Source organism: Thamnophis elegans, chromosome 4 (genome assembly GCF_009769535.1).
Source record: "Thamnophis elegans isolate rThaEle1 chromosome 4, rThaEle1.pri, whole genome shotgun sequence".
Classification (NCBI taxonomy): domain Eukaryota; kingdom Metazoa; phylum Chordata; class Lepidosauria; order Squamata; family Colubridae; genus Thamnophis; species Thamnophis elegans.
In genome coordinates, this window is record NC_045544.1 from 71,304,591 (window position 1) to 71,325,982 (window position 21,392).

General features: G+C 36.6%; 1 protein-coding gene across 3 annotated transcripts; it reads left to right on the forward strand.

Moving 5' to 3' along the window:
- The first annotated feature begins 7,709 nt into the window (after positions 1 to 7,709).
- On the forward strand, positions 7,710 to 16,476 carry ZBTB18 (zinc finger and BTB domain containing 18). 3 transcript variants are annotated; one of them, XM_032216522.1, is made up of 3 exons: positions 7,875 to 7,953; positions 10,240 to 10,322; positions 12,079 to 16,476. In XM_032216522.1, the coding sequence occupies exons 2-3, from the start codon at positions 10,310 to 10,312 to the stop codon at positions 13,659 to 13,661; spliced, it is 1,596 nt and encodes a 531-aa protein (XP_032072413.1). In that variant the 5' UTR covers positions 7,875 to 7,953; positions 10,240 to 10,309; the 3' UTR covers positions 13,662 to 16,476. The 3 variants fall into 3 exon arrangements, with proteins under 3 accessions (XP_032072415.1, XP_032072413.1, XP_032072414.1); XM_032216524.1 differs by lacking the exon at positions 10,240 to 10,322 and having other exon boundaries at positions 7,710 to 7,953; XM_032216523.1 differs by lacking the exons at positions 7,875 to 7,953; positions 10,240 to 10,322 and adding an exon at positions 7,962 to 8,212.
- The last annotated feature ends 4,916 nt before the right edge of the window (positions 16,477 to 21,392 follow it).

Sequence of the window (21,392 nt, forward strand, 5' to 3'; positions counted from 1 at the left end):
AACAAACATGCTTTGGGACAGGTATAAGGGGATCCCTGCAAGCGAAAGAGTCTGTTTATATGGGATGGGGGAAGTCAAAACAATGTCCCATGTAATATTTGATTGCCCCCTGTACTCAGATTTGAGGGAACACCGGTTGGGTAGGATCTTTTATACCAACACTCCTAAATCTAAAGAGCGCTTTTTGCAGTTGGTGAAATGGATTGTCAAATTTCCAAGTTGATGGATATAAGGACAAAGTTGGTGCAGCAGAACGTGGGAGATTATAGGAAAGACCATTTGACGGGGTAGACATAGGGATGATATTGTAATATAATTTCAAGCATATTTAATCTGTATCTTAAATTATTGCATTCTATTCTGATTATATTTTAAATTGTATTTTGTTCCATTTACATTTTAAATTGTGGTTTATTTCAATCTTATTTTAAATTGTAGTTTTTGTCTCTGGAACTTAGTATTTTGATATGGCCCAAGGGCTAATGAATAAAGATTGATTGATTGATATAACTCAGTGTAGAGCCAATGTACAAACAGGATTCAGAAACCAGAATGTCCTTTTACAGTAGGGATATCGAAACAGAGGTTCCTGAATCTCTCAATTGCCCCTTTCGAGTCCTTTCTAGAAACTAAAATTAAATTCTAATTTGTAACAGGAGAGGAAAAAATTATTAATTGCAAGAAGAAGAATCATTCAAATGTATTTAATGTTATTTAAATGAAAAATGTATTAAATATTTTCCTAGTCATTTATGGAAAGGTGTCAAAGGATGCTTTCACAGATTAAATGTGGTCCTTACTGTAAAAAAATGTTCCCTTCTGATTTAACAACTCAAGCCCAAATGTATGAATTGATATCATCACAAAGAATAATTAAGGTTGGAACTCTAGAATCTAAACTTGAAGATAACTCTAGGCTGTTTGCACATTATCTGCGGTTTTCATAATCTCGACATAACAGCTTAGATTTTACACAATTCACTGAACCTCAAACTAGCTAGTCATATTCTAGCTAAATGTATATGCAAGCCTAGCATTATTAAAAACCAGGTGTTATTTTCAGCCATACAGATAATCTTTTAATAGCACAATCCTGATTGAAAGATTGTTACTACTTTGGATAATATTACTTTTACTTTCAATAGGCTCTGAAATTCAACATTTTAACTCCTACATTATAGATTCCTAGAATTGTAAAGAAAAAAAATCATTTAGGGGAAAATCTAATTGTGATTTTAAAGATTTGTATTGTATATGCATCATTAAACAATGCTTACCATTCATTAATATCTTCACCTCACTACAATTCCACATTGCAACACACAAATTGAGCTAGCAAGCCCCCTGGCTCTGTATTACTTGGGTGTTATAAACTGAAGTTGGCATATTTCAAGATGGGAAAGATTTTCTTAGATCTACTGTGTATTCTCCCAAATGGCTCTTTTCGTGGGGGAGGGCAGGCGAAAGAGATTAACTTGTTTTACGCTCAATGAAAAACATTTCTCTCCAATTTACTAACTCCAATTCATCCCTCAAATGTGTGCTTGTTTTGTGTATTACCTAGGGATGCATGACATGAAAGATATTTTAAAAATGTATGTAGAGGCCAGATGTCTTGCCAGATGTTGTATAGAAAAAATGTATTCCTACTAAACTGCTTCTGGTTTTTTTTTTCTTTTCTTTCTTTTTCTTTCAGAAAGGCTTAGGGCTAAAGGTAGTACAGCAGCAGTGTCGGGCAAAATCTGATTGGCCACCAAATCCTTTGAAATGAGAGTTACATGTGCAACTTGAAGTTCAAGTAAGTATGAATGGCGAAATGATAAAACTTAAGATTTGTTTTTCCCCAAATTATTTTTCACCTGAAGACATTTTAAAAAATAGAATAGGAAACATAGTTTGAAGGGATACTTCCCTGCTCTGCACCCCCTGCCTCAATGCCACAATCTACATTATACTTTAAATCATCCCTGCAATTTTTAGGAGGATCTAGTAGAGACTGTGTCCTGCTACCATTTTGCTTAACAGGTTTTTTTTAATGTAAAAATTCCATACAATTATGTTATCAGCATTATTATTAAAGGGTGTGCATATCACATTAAAACACTCCAGCAGAATGCAGACAACTTACTCCATCCAGTGTCATCCCTTAATTAGTGACACTTCTATGGTTCAATATGCCATAGAGATAAAGCAGGGCCAGTCCAGCCAAGGCGTATACAATACAATGGAGAAATGGAAAACCGTTTTAACCCTGCTCAAGGTGACTAAAACTTTGACCTATCTTGAGATTTTTCCTTCCTATATAGTAAAAGAATAACAAAAATTGGTGTCTGTCTAGCTATTGCAAAGGTGGGTGGAATGCCAATTGACTTGGGAGGCAGCTGGTAATTTACTGTTTTGGCTTGCTCTGTTTTTGGTATGACTCCCATATCTATGGCTAGCTTGTAACTATGATTTGTAGATTTAGACTTTTATCTTTTTGCATAATTGGTTGGACTCATACAATGTGTGTTCTATAAAGTTTTTATTTGGGATTAGTGTATTGTATGCATTTAATGGCTTATAAAATTAATGTTAGGGTTTAGGGTTTTGTGTAGATGCAGCCAATCACGCTAACCATAATTAAATAAACAATAGCTTAGTATAATGTATTAATGTTGTTTTGTTATCAGTTGTCATTTTGTTTAAATCATGTGAGGTTGCAGTATATAATTTGGTAATCATATTTGGTGATAGCACATTATTAACCCTCTAAATTGAGAAAAGAGAAGGCAATAAAGCAATCAGTGTTTTAATTGTGGGACAATGCTAGGTCTTTATTAACCAGAGCATTCTGTATTGCAGTACCAAAAAAAGAAAGATGAGTAAACCAGCTAACCAACTTTGAGTACAAAGTGTGGTTAAAGTGCTATCCTCCAGTACATTGTATGAACAAAAATACTTAGCTCTTTTCAAGTTTCTTGGCTCATACAAGTTACGAATTCTTTAAATGTCCTGATTTTCCATGTTGTATAAATATACAACTGGGACTATATTTTTCAAAACAAGTATTTTTTTATTTATTCAACAAGCAAAGTCGGTGGGTGGGTGAGGACTGAATATTGGATATAATATCACTTCAAGAAGTGCATATTAAGAAACATCATTATAAATTACTGGAATATTCCAAACTGGGAAAATTATTTTATTCGTTATCACAACAGAAAAGAAGAAGGATGGTACTATACATGAAAGAAACAATAAATGCTAAACAAAGCTTCAAAGATAAAGGAGAATTTTGATGCTGGAGGTGACTTTAAATCAAAAACAGACACTCTTGGTTACTATATATGCACCAAACAAAGGACAAGAGGAATTCTATAAAAAAAAACTTCACAAAAAGATACTTGAAACAGAATATGAAAATAGCTGTATTATGGGAGATTTTAATATAATAGTTGACACAAAACTGGATTACAATAGTAGTAAAATAAAGAAAAAAACCCAAGAAGGACCCTACCCAGAACCTTTACTAAAATGTTAGAAGAACTATCAATACAAGAAACTTGGAGAGAAACGAATCCTGGGAAAAATCAGTATACATTCTATTCCAATGTGCATCAATCTTGGTCCAGAATAGACATGATTTGGATCACTTCCGGAACTGAATAGGAACGTGCAAGAGATAGAAATAGGAACAAATTTATGGGCTGACCACAATGCAATCAAAATTAGTTGGGAGGGAGAAAAGAGGAAAGTAAGATGGACTTTAAATCAATCTATAACAAAAGACAAAGAATCTATACAGATGATGGAAAGAGAAATTGGGTTCTTCTTTAAAGATAATAGAAAATAGGAGACCTCATTACAGACTGTGTGGGATACAGCAAAAGCATTTATTAGAAGATTAGCTATAATCTATATAGTGGAAAAAAACCAAGAAACAATCTCAAAAGACACTGGAAGAGGAATATAAAGAACTTTAAATAGAGTTACAAAAGGAAGCACACAATAAGCTTAAGAAACCAAATGGAGCTGATCAAACACAAGCTAAATATCATGGGAAAAGACGAATTGGAACAACAAATAAAAAGAACAAAACTTTTTTTGAAAATGGTAATAAACCTAGAAGATGTTTAGCCTACAGACTGAGGAAAGAAAATGAGAAGAAATGGATAAGTAAATTAGGATGAGGAAGGTATATTACAGTGCCAAATGGAAAAGAAAAAAGATATAATGTATTGCTATAAGAAGCGATATGATTATGAAAAAATACCAGAGGAAAAAATAATGCAATACTTGGGGAAAGCTAATTTACCAAAAATTCTGGAAATGGTGAAGAACATGTTGAATGAAAGAATATCAATGGCAGGATTAACAAAAGCGATTAAAAGACAAAAAAATAATAAAACCCCAGGTCCAGATGCTTTTTACCAGTAGACATTTATAATCTTATTTTATTTCACAGACATTGTATCTCTCTGTGTGTATATGCTAGTGTGTGTTCACACAGCATTTTAAGTTGGAATAAACAATGTTTGGGTCAAGGATGCATTTGGAAGCATTTAAATTTATATTTACTGGCTATCTTGCAAAGCATATAGTAACTACATTTATAAAGTTGCTCCATGGGAGAATTTCTTTAACTTCTCTATGATGGCCATTACTGGACGCAAATACCTTTTTATCAAAAGGGAAGCAGGTTCACCTTCACAATGTTGTATCATTACAGTGGGACTTTTTGGGGATCCAAGTGTCATTATTGCAAGTATCTATGAGCCTATATAATTGTTGCCTTGCTTTGCAGCAGACCTGCTTTTATTTTTATTAAAATAATTAAAACAAAAAGCCAATGAGGGCACCAAGATAACTCTCATGGACGTGTGTGTGTTTGTGTGTGTTTGTGTGTGTGTGTTTGTGTGTGTGTGTGTGTGTGTGTGTGTGTGTGTGTGCGCGTTTAATAGTGAAGTACACCAAACAGCCTGCATCAACATAAATAAGCAAATGTTTATAGTGTGAAGAAATATATGCTCTGGAGGGCACACCGTTACCTATCTGCAAAACCAAGTTGAAAATACACCACCTCACATTCAAAATCCTTTCTACTGTTTCCTAATAGGAGAAATTGGAAAAGGGTTTTACAAAACCGGGGGGGGGGGGGGGAAGCTTGAGTAGCAAGAACTCCTTTCTTCCTGTCAGTATTGTCAACAATTTCATATTTACTCTAATGTCTTTGAGTACAAACGATCATCCTTACCCATCCTCCTGTTTTTTCCAACTGTAAAGTAAAAACAATCCTTCTGAAAATGTATTTGTATTCCAAAACCTGAGACCTGCAAACAATGCTCCCTTACTATTAAGAAAAAGTTCCTTATTTTTCAAACGAACTACTCTGGCATCTCTCTTCAAGGTGTCCCAAATATTCTGCTACTTGATACTTTACAGGCTGATAAAAGTAATAATAAAACAATCACAAGTACTCTTCAGACATTATAAATATATTATGATCACAAATGAGCAGAGATAAGACTAAGTCAAATCACACTTGACATCCAAGCACAGAGAACAGATCTGGAAAGGTCATATTTGCGTTTATTTATTTAAATTTGTTTGCTGCCCATTTCACCTAGCTACATGTTCATGGACAGACTCCCATATAAGCAGAACTTCTATGCTTTGAGGCTTCTTCCTCATATGAAAGCTCTTAATGTTTGTTAACACAAAAGATGTTCCCTAGTGAACTTCATACTAATAAGCAGTTCTCTGAAAGTGAATTCTCAGATATTCAATAACAGACCAGTTTTACATGGCAAAGCCAATTCTGTTCATGTATTGTGCATGACCCAAAGACACCTATTTTGAAGGCTGCTGTCAGAACTTAAAATGAAGTTAACTAGCAAGAACAAGATTCTTAAGATATTAAGTTTTCATCAAGTTTAGCTCCAAATGACTTCATGGAAACATACAAGTAAATTTCTTGATCAAAGCAGTTTGCCAACTTCTCAATATAGCCCACTTTCCTGCTAGTTCTTAGTGGTTTCCCATCCAAACATTAAATAGGATTGTCCCTGCTCAGCTTTTCCCAATCAGCCAAGTGCTGCCATCTAGTTGAGTATTTTAAGATATTACTGCCCACTGACAATTAGCATCTGGCAGCAGCAAAGACAAAGTCTTTAGCATTACATTAAGTTGTATTACGATTTATCTGAATTCAAACAGTCAATTTCCATTTCTACATATAAACTAAGATGCTAATTATATGCAGATTAACATCTTCCTTTATCCTTTCAAAGCAATATATAAATGACCACCCCACAGCCTTGACTTCGGTTGATGGTTCTTCCAGATGGACAGCTCCTAAGTACCAACAATCAAAATATACATTCTACAGCTATTTGATCTCACATTCAACATATTTTGGGTGTGAAAGGCAAAGAAAAAAATGTAACATTATAGGAAAACACAAGGGGTTACAAAGGGACAATGTCGGCTGGACCTTTCATAAAAATTACACTTGAAACAGCTGCAATTCCATTTTTAATTCTGGGAAGTTACGGGTTGAGATGGCGGAAGGACAGGAGATATTCCCTAAGATTTATTTAATGAGTAGCGATGAAGGGATATAAAACGTAGAGTACAATCATACTCGTTTTACTCTAATAAAAATGACTTCTACTGCTTTAAGAACTCCGCAAGACAAATACCAGGCACTCCCTCGGTTTTCTTGTAAGAGGAAAAGCTCAACGGTCGCATTTCTGCCTTCCCGAGAGAAGTGCATCTGCGAAGCTTATGAGAAATTATTCTCAAATTGTTAAGCAAGAGTCATAAAAAGGCTGGGAGGAAACCCAGACTTCCGTGCAGCACAAAAGCGGTACAGCAAGTCCTCTGAACCATTAAAAAGTGACGAGAAGTTAAATGGCAGAAAAGCAACTTTAAAAAGCCGTTGGGCAGAAGAAAAAAGCTCGTCAAGTTATGGGGTGTTTCCCCCCCCCCTCCGCTGTTTTGCAAAAAATTAAAAACAAATGAGCGGACACATCTGGCGGAGAAGCCCTCGTGACGAGTAGCCCAGCAACAGCAAGCGCTACGGAACCGCCAAGTCTCCAAGCTCAGGCAGCCTCCAGGCAGGCCTCGCCTTTCACTCGTGTAACCCTCAGCCTATCCCACCAGAGACCCATAGCCATTATTCCCCACCATGCACCGCGCCCAGGGAGAAAAGAGGCAGCCCGCCTGAGGCCCGCTCCTCCCGAGGCCGAGGAGACTGCAGTGAAGAAGCGCGAAGGACGCGCGGACTGACCCGGGACTACAAAACCCCGCCCCTTTCTCAATCATCGGCAACACGCCTGTGGAGCCAATAAGCCCACCCGAAAACGCTGATTAGCCACAACGGTGAGCTCGCTTCGCTTCCTTCCCTTGCCATTGGGCGGCCTTCCATTGTCGATCAACGACTTTCTTCCTTGCCGATTGGGCGAGGCAGCGCCGTGAGCCAGCTGCGCTGTCAGTCAGGGAAACTGCTCGGGGAAGGAAGGGAAGAGGGAGGGGAGGGAAGGAAACATCTGGCTGCCGCAGCCCGGGCCCCGTCTGTGCCGCCGCCGCCGCGCGTGCTCCTGCGCTGTGTGCGCCTGACTCCCCGCCCCCTCTCCCTCCCTCCCTCCCTCCCTCCCTCCCTCCCTCCCTCCCTCCCGCTCCGCCGGCCCGGGATCCTCCGGGGCGCTGCCATGGGGCGCCACTGAGACAGCGCGGGGAGCCCCCCTCGCTCCCTCCCCTACCTTCCTCTCCCCATTGCCCCGCTCGCGTTATCCCGCTTTAGTGGCCCCTCACTCACTCGCGGACTTGGAGAGGGGGGAGGAAGAGGAACGAGCGGGACGCCGGGCGGGGAGTCGGGGCGCCCGCAGCGGCGGAGGGGGCGGTGGCGGCCGAAGGAGGAAGCGGCGCAGGGAGGAGGATCGCGGCTGGGACCTGGGGCCGCTCCAGAGTGTGAGTCCCGGGGCTGACCCCGCGGGGACTGGGCGGAGAGGGGCGGCCGGGTGCGCGGAAGCTGTCCCGTGTTGCTAAGGAAGGAGTAAGAGCCGCAGGTTGCTTGTCGTGCTGGGGTTGCCGCGGGGGGGAGGTGTGGGGGAGTATGAGGTTGTTATGGGACAACTGGCAGCTTTGGGGCAAGTGGCACCGAGGACGGGGCGACCAGATGTCAAGAAGAGAGAAGGGTGCCTTGAGTCACCCTGAAGAGCCGCTTAAAGTGAGCTGATCTGGGTGAGGGGGGGAGGGGGGGTTAACAGGTGGAGAAAAGGAGGGGATCGGTGGGATGCGAAGTTGGGGAGGAAGGGAGGAGAGACATAGCCTCATTTTGTTTTGAACGAGCCCGTAAAGACCGACGGGGACAGGTTAGAGAGGAGGGTCCGGGTTTAATGGGCTGGAGAGCGAACAGCTTGTTTTGGATGATAATAGTCTCAAGTGGACTTAGATGTGTATCCTGGACGGGTCTTTCATAAGAGGAGTGGAAGAGAGTAAGCTTCAGAGCTGATTTTGTAACTGCAGGAGAGAGAATAAAGAGCAGTTCCGAGTAAGTTTGCAAGGTTCAGAGTTTACAGCCTCCCTTGCAGGATGGGAGATGGAGGGGGGATTTGCGGGGGAATTGGGCTGAGCTTGGGAGCAGATGGGGGAGCAGAGAGGGAGTCCTTTGTGCGTGGCAGAGGCTGTGCAGTGTGTGTTTTGTCTCAAGCTCAAAAGGTCAGAAGGGGTAGGTGATGTGGAGAGCAGTGCAGCTGTGGAGACAAGGCAGGGTGGATGTAAGAGATTTGTTCCCTCCCAGAACACTTATGTTCTGTTCTTCCTCCTTACTTTCCTTTTGTTGTTCCATTGACTACTATTCCTGTATTTGCCTGCTTCCTTCTTTCCTGTATCTGCTGCTTTCCACGACTGTGCATTTACTTGCTTAATCTTAACACACTTTGCAGTATGTCAGGAGTTAAATGAAGTTATAGCTGACTTAATCTTCAAGTTGGTGTCACTTTCTATGAAAGGTGAAAGGGGAAAATTACAATTGGGTCATCTGCCATGCTGTGTTTGCCTCATATTCACCCAGAACTTTTACTTTATTTATAAAATTCTATTAAGAACAGTGTCAAAACAGAAATTGCTTGAATTAACCAGCTACCATAGTAAAATGAGATAGGGGGAGAGTTATGAGTAAATGGTGCAGAAAACTTTGTTAATTAAACATTGTCTGTGGCCTAACTCTGGCAAGCTGGATACTTGTCTATTCTGCTGGGCTGAACAGCTTGTTTCATTTTAGTTTATTTCCCGATTACTCACAGCATTTTCCTGTGAAGTTAAGAGAGGTCATTACATTTTTTCCATTCTCAAAATAGATTTCATACATGCATACGGAATAAAAATTGTAATTTTGAAGTGCATGATAATATTTTTGCCTTACTAATGAGTAGCAAACTTTGTATTCAGTTTCACGCCACATATAAAACAGGCTTTATATGATAACACTCATTGAAATAATTGCACTTTTTACAAATTTATTACAAGGAGGGGAATATTACTATTATTTCTGATCTTGTATTTGCAGTAGTATGACCTATAAAACACATTGAGCATGTAGATGACTTTTAAGTGCCCACAAAAGTGCTCCTATTGTACATAAAAATTTAAGGAATTATTACATCATTAGTAAGTAAAATAAGTTAACATACAATTGCATTGATATTTATATATATATAAAGTTTTTCTAAGTCTGTCCTTTCTAAATTGATAGAAAAGATTAACTGAATATCAAGATAAATACGTTGGGTAAAATGAATTGCTTAAAATGAACCTCTGGGTTCAGTAAAATGGATGGGTAAGTTCTCAATAGAAAAAAAAAATCCTCCAAAGTTATGACAGAAGGGTTTCTATACTGTACATGCAATGAAGCCCCATATGTCTAAGGGTTTTTTTCTTTACTTTTCTCTGTTAGAAAGTTTTGAAAAAAAGAGACTTTGAAGTATTTTGTTTATACTAACAGACAAGAAAAGTTCTCCTAAGAAAAAGCTGGTGGAAGGAGTGTAGAGGAGTAGCATATGGCATTAAAAGGAGCACAGCTGGAGGTAACATTTCCATCTGAACATGATGTCAGAGCAGCTGACAGCCTGCCATCCCTCAGCCTTTTATTCTAACACACAGACAGGGAGTGAGTGTGTTTGCAGATCTGTGTGTAGGGAAGGTATCTCATTCCTCTCTAACATCATCTCCACTTTGCATCTGTCTCTTTCTTAGTCTGCTTTTTTCCACCGATCTAACAGACCCGGAGCCAGCAAGACTCGGACAAAAGGACTTAATCAGGTTTATGTGTGCTAAAGGTAGGAACAGCAGGAGGCTAGCTACAGTGTGCTTCTCTCTTGATGTTTGTTTATTTAATTTCCAAACAAAAATCCCATTACTTGTTTAATGATGTTTAGGAAAAAATAAGTAGGGTTCATTGAAAAGGGAATAACAGTTTCTATTGTAATTAAGACTTTAAATACATGTTGATGCATTTGTTCCTGTGCAGTGATATTAAAATAACTATTTAAATGATGTAGTTCTCCTGTTTTTATTATGAGCACTTGAAAAAATAATTTATAGTTTAGGGAATCATTTTGGTATTGCAATTATGATGGCTATTCTAAGAGTACTGTTTCTAAAAGTAAAAATAAGATTTGGAAAATGATACATTGATTGAAATGAAATATATATATATATATATATATATATATATATATATATATATATATATATATATATATATATATGAATATGTATGACGGTTTATACTATTCATATTTATGCTTTGCCCAAGCCATTGAGGGATCTTGAAATCTATAGCCCCCCCCTCCCCTTTGGGGAAAAAAAGGACTTGAATGTTTATGCAACTTTAGGATCCCATCTACCTTGAAACTAACTTAGTCAGTTTCACCTTATTTTTCCCCCCCTGGAAATATATTAAAGTTTATTTCAGTACAACAATAACTGAAAGAAGGGTTTTGTTTTCACGACTAATTTAGAACTTGTAGATTTGAGCTGCCTGAATTGGCCAGACAGCTGTAATCGCACTCCTCTATTCTTAATCTCTTTATCTGGGCAGCAGCTGCCATATGGCCACAGTCAGCTGGATCAGATGTTTATAAGCTTCCTTCTTCGTCCCTCTCTGTCCTTTCAGCCTCCTAATTTGATCACAGCTACCTTGTGAGCTGCCCTCCAATCTTTATTTTTAGCCCTCTTAAGGATTAGGATTGATGTTGGCTGTGGGGCACTTAAAGTGATTGTATTGTAAATCTTCTTGCTTTATTCTAGCAGTAGAATATACTTTGGACCAGAGTGTAACTTTAAGAACATATAATGCCCAAAAGATGCAGCAGCTGTATGTAACTAGTTTAGCACAACTTCAGTTGTAAGTAGTAGAAAATAAAGAAGATACTTAAAATGTTTATGTAGAAAATGCTAATGCTCATTTTGAATGGTTACACAATGACCCCAAGGGGAGAAAAGATTACTGAATTATGCTGAAATTGTTTCAACTGATATGCAGCAATAACATAGGACCGTCTTAATAGAAGAGCCTTAATTTTTTTTAAAAAGCAATTTATATAAAGAGTTTGCATTTTTGTGCATTTTTAAAGGGGGATATCTTGTAATCAGTTATTTTGTTAGAAAAAGAAAATGGAAAAACTGGCATTCACAGATGAGGCCAGCGATGATCTGTGCCAAGAGAGTTTAGAAGCCATTGTCATCTTAATCAGTTAAGATTAGTTTTTAACCCCCCCCCCCCTTTCTAGGATTAAATAAATTATATCAGAGATACCTGCTTCTGAATTCAAATAGGAAAAGGCTGTTGTAACTTTCAAGTTCTGATTATTCATTTTCATCTGCAGCCCCCAGTCAGTTTCTTTACGGTTAACAAAACCGTTAATAGAGAACTCTTAGAGTTACAAAAAGTGATTAACAGAAAGTCATACTATCTTAATGTATTTCCGTTTCTCTACAGAGCATTACTTCGGATCTTTGTATCCATTGCCGTATTATCAAATGTAGCCAATGAATATTTCCAGTGTTTAATTACATTTTTGTTGCTTCTAGGTTATGAAGACAGCATGGAGTTCCCTGACCACAGCCGGCATTTACTACAGTGTCTGAGGGAACAGAGGCATCAAGGTTTCCTTTGTGACTGCACTGTTCTGGTAGGAGATGCCCAATTTCGAGCACACAGAGCTGTACTGGCTTCATGCAGCATGTACTTCCACCTATTTTACAAGGACCAGCTGGACAAAAGAGACATTGTTCATCTGAACAGCGACATTGTTACAGCCCCAGCTTTCGCTCTCCTACTTGAATTCATGTATGAAGGGAAACTCCAATTCAAAGATTTGCCCATTGAAGACGTGCTCGCAGCTGCCAGTTACCTTCACATGTACGACATTGTTAAAGTTTGCAAAAAGAAACTAAAAGAAAAAGCCACCACTGAGGCAGACAGTACTAAAAAGGAAGAAGATGCCTCAAGTTGTTCGGACAAAGTGGAGAGTCTTTCTGACGGCAGTAGCCACATTGCAGGAGACATACCCAGTGATGAAGATGAAGGGGAAGATGAAAAACTGAGCATCCTGCCCAGCAAAAGGGACTTAACATCTGAGCCTGGAAACATGTGGATGAGATTGCCCTCGGACTCCGGAATGATTCCCCAGAGCGGTGGGGAACCAGACACACATGCAACAGCAGCTGGGAAAACAGTAGCCAGCCCCTGCAGCTCAACAGAGTCTTTGTCCCAGAGGTCTGTCACCTCCATGAGGGATTCAACAGATGTTGACTGTGTCCTGGACTTGTCTGTGAAGTCAAGCCTTTCTGGAGTTGAGAATTTGAACAATTCGTATTTCTCTTCACAGGATATGATGCGAAACAACTTGGTGCAGGTGAAGGTGGAAAAAGAGGCATCCTGTGATGAGAGTGATGTTGGCACTAATGACTATGACATGGAGCATAGCACTGTGAAAGAAAGTGTGAGCACTAATAACAGGGTACCATATGAGCCAGCCCATCTGGCTCCTATGAGAGACGATTCTGTTTTGAGGGAACTAGATAGAGAGGACAAAGCCAGTGATGATGAAATCATAACTCCAGAGAATGAGAGAGTTCAGGTGGAAGGGAGCATGGACAGCAGTCTGCTCCCTTATGTCTCCAACATACTTAACCCTGCAGGTCAAATTTTTATGTGCCCCCTCTGCAACAAAGTCTTTCCTAGTCCCCACATCCTGCAGATTCATTTAAGTACGCACTTTCGAGAGCAGGACGGGATCCGCAGTAAGCCTGCCGCTGATGTCAATGTCCCAACCTGTTCCTTGTGTGGTAAGACTTTTTCTTGCATGTACACTTTGAAACGTCATGAGAGGACTCATTCAGGTGAAAAACCATACACTTGTACTCAGTGTGGAAAGAGCTTCCAGTATTCCCACAATCTGAGCCGCCATGCCGTAGTTCACACACGGGAGAAGCCACACGCTTGTAAGTGGTGTGAGCGGAGGTTCACCCAGTCTGGAGACCTTTACAGGCATATTCGGAAGTTTCACTGTGAACTAGTGAACTCGTTGTCTGTCAAAAGTGAAGCACTGAGCTTACCTACTGTCAGAGACTGGACATTAGAAGATAGCTCTCAAGAACTTTGGAAATAGAATTTTATATATATAATTAATATATATATATATAAATATAAATAAATCTATATAGTTGTGGTACAGTCTAAAAGCAGTCTTGTTTCCTTAAACTAACAAAGTTTGGCCATTAGCTTGTTTTATGCACTTTAAAGCAGCATGAACATTTCACTACTTAGTGTTCTGATAATGAACTATAGAAATAAGACAAATAAACTTCATAAAACCTTCCCGTCTCCCCACCAAGTAAGTACTTCTTTTAAAAATAACTGCAATTGAACCAGAGCGATTGTTAGCGTCTATTTAACATTATTTACAACATTGCATCATTTCAATCTCCACTTAAATCAGTAGTCTCCAGGTGTTTTTTTTTATCACTTTAGTTAAATTTTTTATACTGCATGCATCTTTTCTAGCTCAGGGAAACCTGAATGCTTTTAGACCCAAGCGATATGATTTCTAAATGACTGGAGTATCAATTTTTCAAAAGTGATTGTTATTATGTTGTAATTTGTAAACTACAAAAGTTCCCACAATGAAAAAAGAATTTTTGAAAATACACTGGAATCACGGGGACTCTGAAAGTGTGCTTGGGATGAAAAGAGGATGTTGCATTTTCAGCAGTTGTAAACTGCATTTAAAATGTGAATTACTGTTATATACTGTAATTGATTAAAAGGGTTGGGGGGTGTCAAAGAAATTGACAAGTTGTGTTAATGCTCTAAGTTGAGTCTTGGAAAGTAAATATTAATGCTACAGAAATGCATGCATTTCGGTATATTTTTGTCTTTGTTTGCATTGTATAACTTTAATGAGTGATTTTAAAAACTTATTTAATTTTTAGTAAGAAAAAGCACCAGGAAAAAAAACCTGGTGTTATGAAGAACATAAATGCACTGCTTTTATTTTATATAATTTAAATTAATTGCCCATTGTCTTTAAGTTGAACAAACGCTATATGTTGATTTTAGCTATGTAAAGGAAGATAGTAATGTTTACAGACTTAGAGATTTGCATGTGCAGTGAACATTTATTTAAAAAATGATTGCACAAACCCATGCCAGCTCCAACCTTAGATGAATATACTTAACCCATGTGAGCATTTTTAGAATTCCTGCTGCACAAATAAACAATAGGTGTTCATTTTATTCACCCCTTCAAAAGATTCTATGGAGTGAAAAAGCCCCAGGCTAAAAGAACTAAAAACCTTGATTGACATGGGACAGGGTGGGGAGGTGGTGGGAGAAAAGTTGGGGGAGGGTTTGTGAACTGTGTATCCAAACAGCAAACACTGCAGCCTGACGTGTGGTTTTAATGATCAACACATAGGGCAAAAGCATTTTGCACAGTGTTTGTTTTCCTGTCTTGCACTTACAAATAAGGTCTATGAGAGTAGCATGGAAAATGTTTTTTTTTTTCTGCTTTTGTTTAGAATTTGATCGCCTTAACTACTGTAAACATAGCCTATTTTTGTGCTTAAGAAACTGAATGGAAAACTCCATTGTGTATTGCTGGACTGTTTTGGAAATATTTTGGTCAAATGTATATTAATTTGGCTGTAATGGCATTTAAAACAAAAAAAGCTGTGAAAATGGCCTTGGAGCATTATTTTTAGTTACTTGAACATTCTCTAGGTTTTAAAAAATCATTGTTTTTATTTAGAAAAGACAATCAGTGTCTGAAAAAAATGGACTACTTATGCTTTTTTATTCTTTTGTGGACATGAGTGATTGTTGGGGGGGTTAGGTTGCCCTTTAGTTTCACATTTTTTTTACTTTTTGGTTTTAAAAATTAGACTGACATCTAGCCTTGACAATCATAGTATGTTTTATTTTCATGAGGGGGAGGGGAATAACTTATAATGCTGTTTAGTTTTGTACTATTGGTGTGTTGGTGAATTTTTAAATTGTGTGCTAACTGCAATAAATTATACATACTGAGAAATCATTTAGTTGTCTTCTCCCCTTTTTAAAAGAAAAAAAATTGTAAAATGTTGTACATACTTAATCTTTTTCTGCAGTTTCCTCTTGCTGTATGGAATAAGCTTGCAGTTTGAAAGGGATCTCAAGCAAAATGGTTTCCATTAAGCAAATGCTACTAATGCTGTATTTCTTAAAAAAAAAACCCTGATCATAGCAACTATTTTTTTCCCTACAGGTTCCTAAATAAAAAGCTAGGGTAAGTAATATTCTGAGTTTTATGGAAGCACAAACTTCAAAGTCCAAATGTAAATTCTGCATCTATATCTAATTAATATTAATGTGAAAATAAGAATGGGGCAAAGGGGAAAAATGGCAGTTTGAAGAAATGACTGTATAGTGAGGCAGCTACAAAACTAAAATAATAGTTATTCCAAATCACATGCACGCAAATTATATCAGTAGATGGTCGGCTTGTTTTTCTTTCATAGATGCACTTATTCCTGCCAGAGCAACTTATAAGTAGCCTTTAATTTGACAGACTAGTTTCTTAGGATGTTCCCAATGAAAGCTCTGCAATATAATTTTCAGTTTGGATCAAAACAAATGTACACATCAACCAGTGAGCCTAATCTCTATTATTTACAAGATGGTTCATAACAATATTGACAAATTAAATACCCACAAATGATCTCATTCATTTAATGCAACATCCATAGAGTTTAATAGTTCACTTTGTGATAGATTGGTCTCACTATTGATGGATATTTTTAAAATGCATGACAGACATAAAAAAAACCTTCATATCACAAGGTTGGATACATCTGAAAACTTCATTTTTGGGCTTTGGGCTTGCTTTTTGTGAATTTTAAGGCAATGTACAGAAAATAAAATTCAGATTGTCATTTCCCCAATAAGACATGAAAACTCTGAAGGAATTTATATCATTTCAAGTTTTCCCTACTTGAAATGTATGGATAGTTAAGGTGCTTAGAACTTACTTTGGGATATAATTTTAGAATTCACTACTTCTGACAATAAGAGATCGGCTTAATTTACTCATATTAGCATCTTTCTCCACAGGGCTGTAAAAATAAAGGGAATATGTGAATTCAACAAATTTGGCTATATTACATATACTGCAATTGAAATATAAATTCGCATGATCATCTGCGTATGAATGTATAAGATAATAAAATGAACCTCTCCTCCCATAAGACATGCTTTCTCTTTTAGCTTGTAATAACCTAATCTGTGTGACAGAATTTCTAGGGTGCGACAGTAACAGTTAACACCTTGGTATAAACTGTAACAAAGAATGCTTAGTAGATTTTTTTGGTAAATCCCAACAGCTTTTTTAATTCCAATAGAATAGATTTCAATACTGTAAATCAGATGAGATTCAATTACACTGAATTGTACATTGTTGTAATCATGAAAATCAGTTGGTGAATTTGTATAATGTTGCAACTTTTAGTTCAATGACTACATTTTGAGCAAACCCTGTAATTTTGTTTTGGGATACATCATATCACAGGGGGGGGGGGAATCCCATTGCTTTGGTTATTGTTTTATATTTCTTAAATGTGAAATAAAGAGACTGCTGCACACATGTGTAATATGGTACATGCCTGTTCTTGTGCACATGTGCCAATACATATGGTATACAGAGTAAGTAGTATTAGAAAGCAATTCACAGCTAACCTGTGATAAAAGTTGATACGTTCAAAAAGTATTAACCATTGTATTTACTTTGTTAGCTTTTTTACAAGCAGCTGCATTTCTTCAGGAAGTCTGCTTGGGTTCATTTTTCCTCCTAAAGTAATTGCTTTTAGCATCATATCTTATGTTGCAACCTTTTAAGTATGTTTTTGCGTATTTTGTTTCTTTTTTGCTATTTTTGCTCTACCTATGAACCTCTTAAAAACTATATAACACAAATCAAATGCTCTGCCAGATCAAGGTAAAATGGGGGGACGGCGTGAACAGCTGTTTTAAATGGAAATTTAAATGTATGCATACTTGTATTTTTATTCCTGAAGCATGAATGGCGTATTTGGGTTACCACACATGCATGTTATTTTTTTTTCCTGGAAATCATTTTTTTTTTTTTAGAATAATCATGAAAAGTTGTTCTCCAAAATTCTTCTATAACAAATAAGATTAAAAAAAAAATAAAGGATAGGTGAAGAGAAAAAAATCTATTAACCTTTTACAGTTTGTCCCTGTAGCCCACTGAAATCTTATATTTAATACAATTAGGAAAATTTTAACATTCAAATTTTTTTTCTTATAGAATAATTGTTCTGAAACAATTTTTTTGTTATAGAATAATGTTTATAATCTATATTTAAGTTATAATATACAACATTATAGAAAAATGGCTTTAGTCATGTCTCTTTTTATAAATACTTTTCACATTATTTCCTTTTACAACATTACAGTATCTAAATCAAAAACAATATTGTATTGTATAGTCCAATCCCAGAGTCACAAAGTTGACTCTATCACTATCATTAAGGTAATACTCTTCTAAAAGTTTTGCTGATGGCAGATTTTGATACAGAATTAGGTTATAAAAAACATTGCTTAGAAATCTTGAGGATTTTAAGTACTATCAGTATTCTGCTCAATAATGTTACAAGTTCATTTGTTATCTATATTCTAAATTGTGAGTACAAGAAGTATCTAGCAGAACACTGCTTTTTATTTTCTGATTAGGATTCTTTTTTATTCTGTCATAGTTTTTGAACCTGTAACTATGGATAAACGTATAGTTATTAAAAGAAATGCATAGCATTTTCAGAGTACTGCATATTTTAATGCAGCATTTTGCTATTGAGAAAGGAAATTAAACTATACATTTTGTACTGATAATTCTTCTAATGTATAGAATTTTGATAAATATCAACTGAAGAGACACATATAGCACTTTTAAATAATAGTTACAATTTTAAAAGAATTTTAGAATTTTAGCAAACGTAACATGCATTTTATATAATTTAGTTTAAACTAAATTGTATTCATTTATGATGTATGTCATAGTATAGATTGATCAAATTTTCTTTCTACTCTAGTGAATAAAACTCAGACAAATACTGAATAAATATAACCAAGCAATTAATTTTATATATATATATATATATATATATATATATATATATATATGTATGTATGTATGTATGTATACATGTAAATTTATCCTTAACATGTGTCACCATTTTTATTCATCAGTCAATATGTTGTAAATATTAGAATTTTCAGCTTTGATAACCATAACTTAAGCCTGGATTCCATATCTTGAAATTCCCTTCATGCAAATCCTTCACTGATATTGGAACACTAAGTAGGATTGGACTGACTAAAACCCAGGATTACAGGCTAGACTGGGAAGCCTTGAAGTCGAGGACATCCCGGAAGGAAGGCAATGGCAAACCCTGCTGTACTGATCCCAAAGAAATGGCATTAATTAAGGAGACTAGGTTTAGAAATGTATTGCTTCCTGAGATTATTGAAAAGAATTGTTAGTAACAATAGAGTTAACTTTTGAGTTTTTTTTATGAGGGCAAGATGTCTTCCATTCATCATTGATTTTGGTGTGTGTGTGTGTGTTTTCCCCATCAAGGGTGGGATCATTTTTTAAAATTTTGTAGACTGTTCCCTAAGAAAATAAAGACAATTTTAACGGCAATGTTTGGGATCCTTTCACTGAAAGCCCTCCTCATGCAGCTGCTTGAGAATATTATGTGTAGCATTGGGCAACATCAGTTAGCGTAACTTTAGTGAACTGAAAGGGTTTTTCTCCCATTAATACCACTGGAATTCTGTAATGATTTAGTGAGGGGATGCATTTTTATTTTTGTTTAATTAATAAAATGATTTTATATAATGAATCTTGTTTGTTTTAATTTCAGGGTGATGGTAAAACAGAGTCCATTATATTTTCAATGCTTAATACTTTGACAAAGAAATTGACCGTGGGACATAAAATGTAGCCTTTATGTGTGAAATAATGTATTAAATATATGTACATTTCTGGTTTTTTATTGCTGTATAGTATGTAAAACATTGAGCTAATGCACTTTCTGTTAATGTTAAAAAAAAAAAGAAATGAATAATCAAATGACTACTGTTAACTGCCTACCTCTTAAAGATGGTTAAAATTTCCCCTTAATAAATAAAGATTTTCAAACAGACTAAGTAGCCTTTTGCTTTAGTTATAATTTCAAAATGCTCCTGGATCAGTAATAGCAGAGTAACAATGCAGCAAATGATCAGAGAGTTACAACTAAAACTTTAACTTCAATTTTTTGTCGTTTAGCAAATTTTAAGGATGATTACATAAATGAATTCATGTGCATGATTTATTTTAACTACACTGCTTTAAAGTCTACCATAGTTAAAATTATAGAAAATATATAAAATCTTATCAAATATTTTAATATATGAATAATTTATATTTAATTTATGAGACATATTTGTATGACAGCAGTCAGTTTCTATAAAGGGATAAATCCAAGTGAGGGCAAACACAGTAAAACTCTTAAGAAAAAATATTTTGAGAAGTCTGTAAAGAAAGTTTGTACATTTATTTATTTATTTATTTATTTATTTATTTATTTATTTATTTATTTATTTATTTATTTATTTATTTATAAATAAATAAACTTACATGGCTATCTATCTTATACAATATCCTAAATGGTTCATAATAATCAGAAAAGGCAAAATAAAATCAATCAACTCGTTCCATTAAACTCTACATATTCTTTAATTGGTTGGGCTTATTTCTACCCTAGCCCAAAGGTTATCACACCAACCACTTTCTTTGTTCAACATAATCAATCTCTATTCTTTGCACCCACATGAGTGAGAGAGAGAGAGAGGTCTGAAGGAGGAGGCTCTTCAATATAATTAGATATGGATAGCTTTGCAGTTCTCACAGCTTCCCCCAAACCTTTAAATTAAAAAAAACTTTAGAAAACAATCCTAGCATGTTTACTTTCTGAAACTGACAGTCTATGAATATCATGTCACCAGGATTTTTCAGCAGTTCAGGAGCAGCTGCAAACTTGAGTGATCTTACAACAACTTCACTGGTGAAGCGGGCACAGCAGCGACTGCATTTTCTGTATCGCATGAGAAAAGTACATCTTCCTCCCCTTGTCCTTATCACTTTCTATAGAGGGATGATCATATTGCTTTATAGTCTGGTTTGAAAGCATTACTGCTTCAGATAGGAAGATGTGGTGAGGATAGCAGAAAAGATTGGCAGTTTGCTCCCTTCTATCCAGGACCTAGCATATAAGTGGTGCTTGAGTAGGGTCCGCAGGATTGTCTGGGATGCTACACATCCTCTTCATGACCTGTTTTCTTTGTTACCTTCTGGGAGGAGGCTTCATGGTATTTGAAGCAGAACATCCAGATTCAGTCACAGTTTTAAAGTTCCACATAGCATCAACCTTGTGAATTCTCAAGCTTGTTCTTTCTGCCATGCATTCAAGAGGGACAATAATTAACATATGTATTTATATGTATGAGTAGGCATTTACATATGTATGTATATATAGCATGTCTATATGTGAACACTTTTGAGACCAGGCAACAATTTCATTTTTAATGTGTACCAGTATGCCCACAATAAAAAAAAATGACAATGAATGTTATCTTATCTAACATTGGCTGGTATAGGGAGCTAAATCAACACATTTCTACTCCAGTTCCAGTCTATTTAAGAGCAGTGCAAAGCTGGGGGGGGGGGGAGGTCCTTCTGCAGGGCTGGATCTTTGTGGGCAGACCATTTTCCTCTTAGCAGAAACTCTTGCTTCACCCC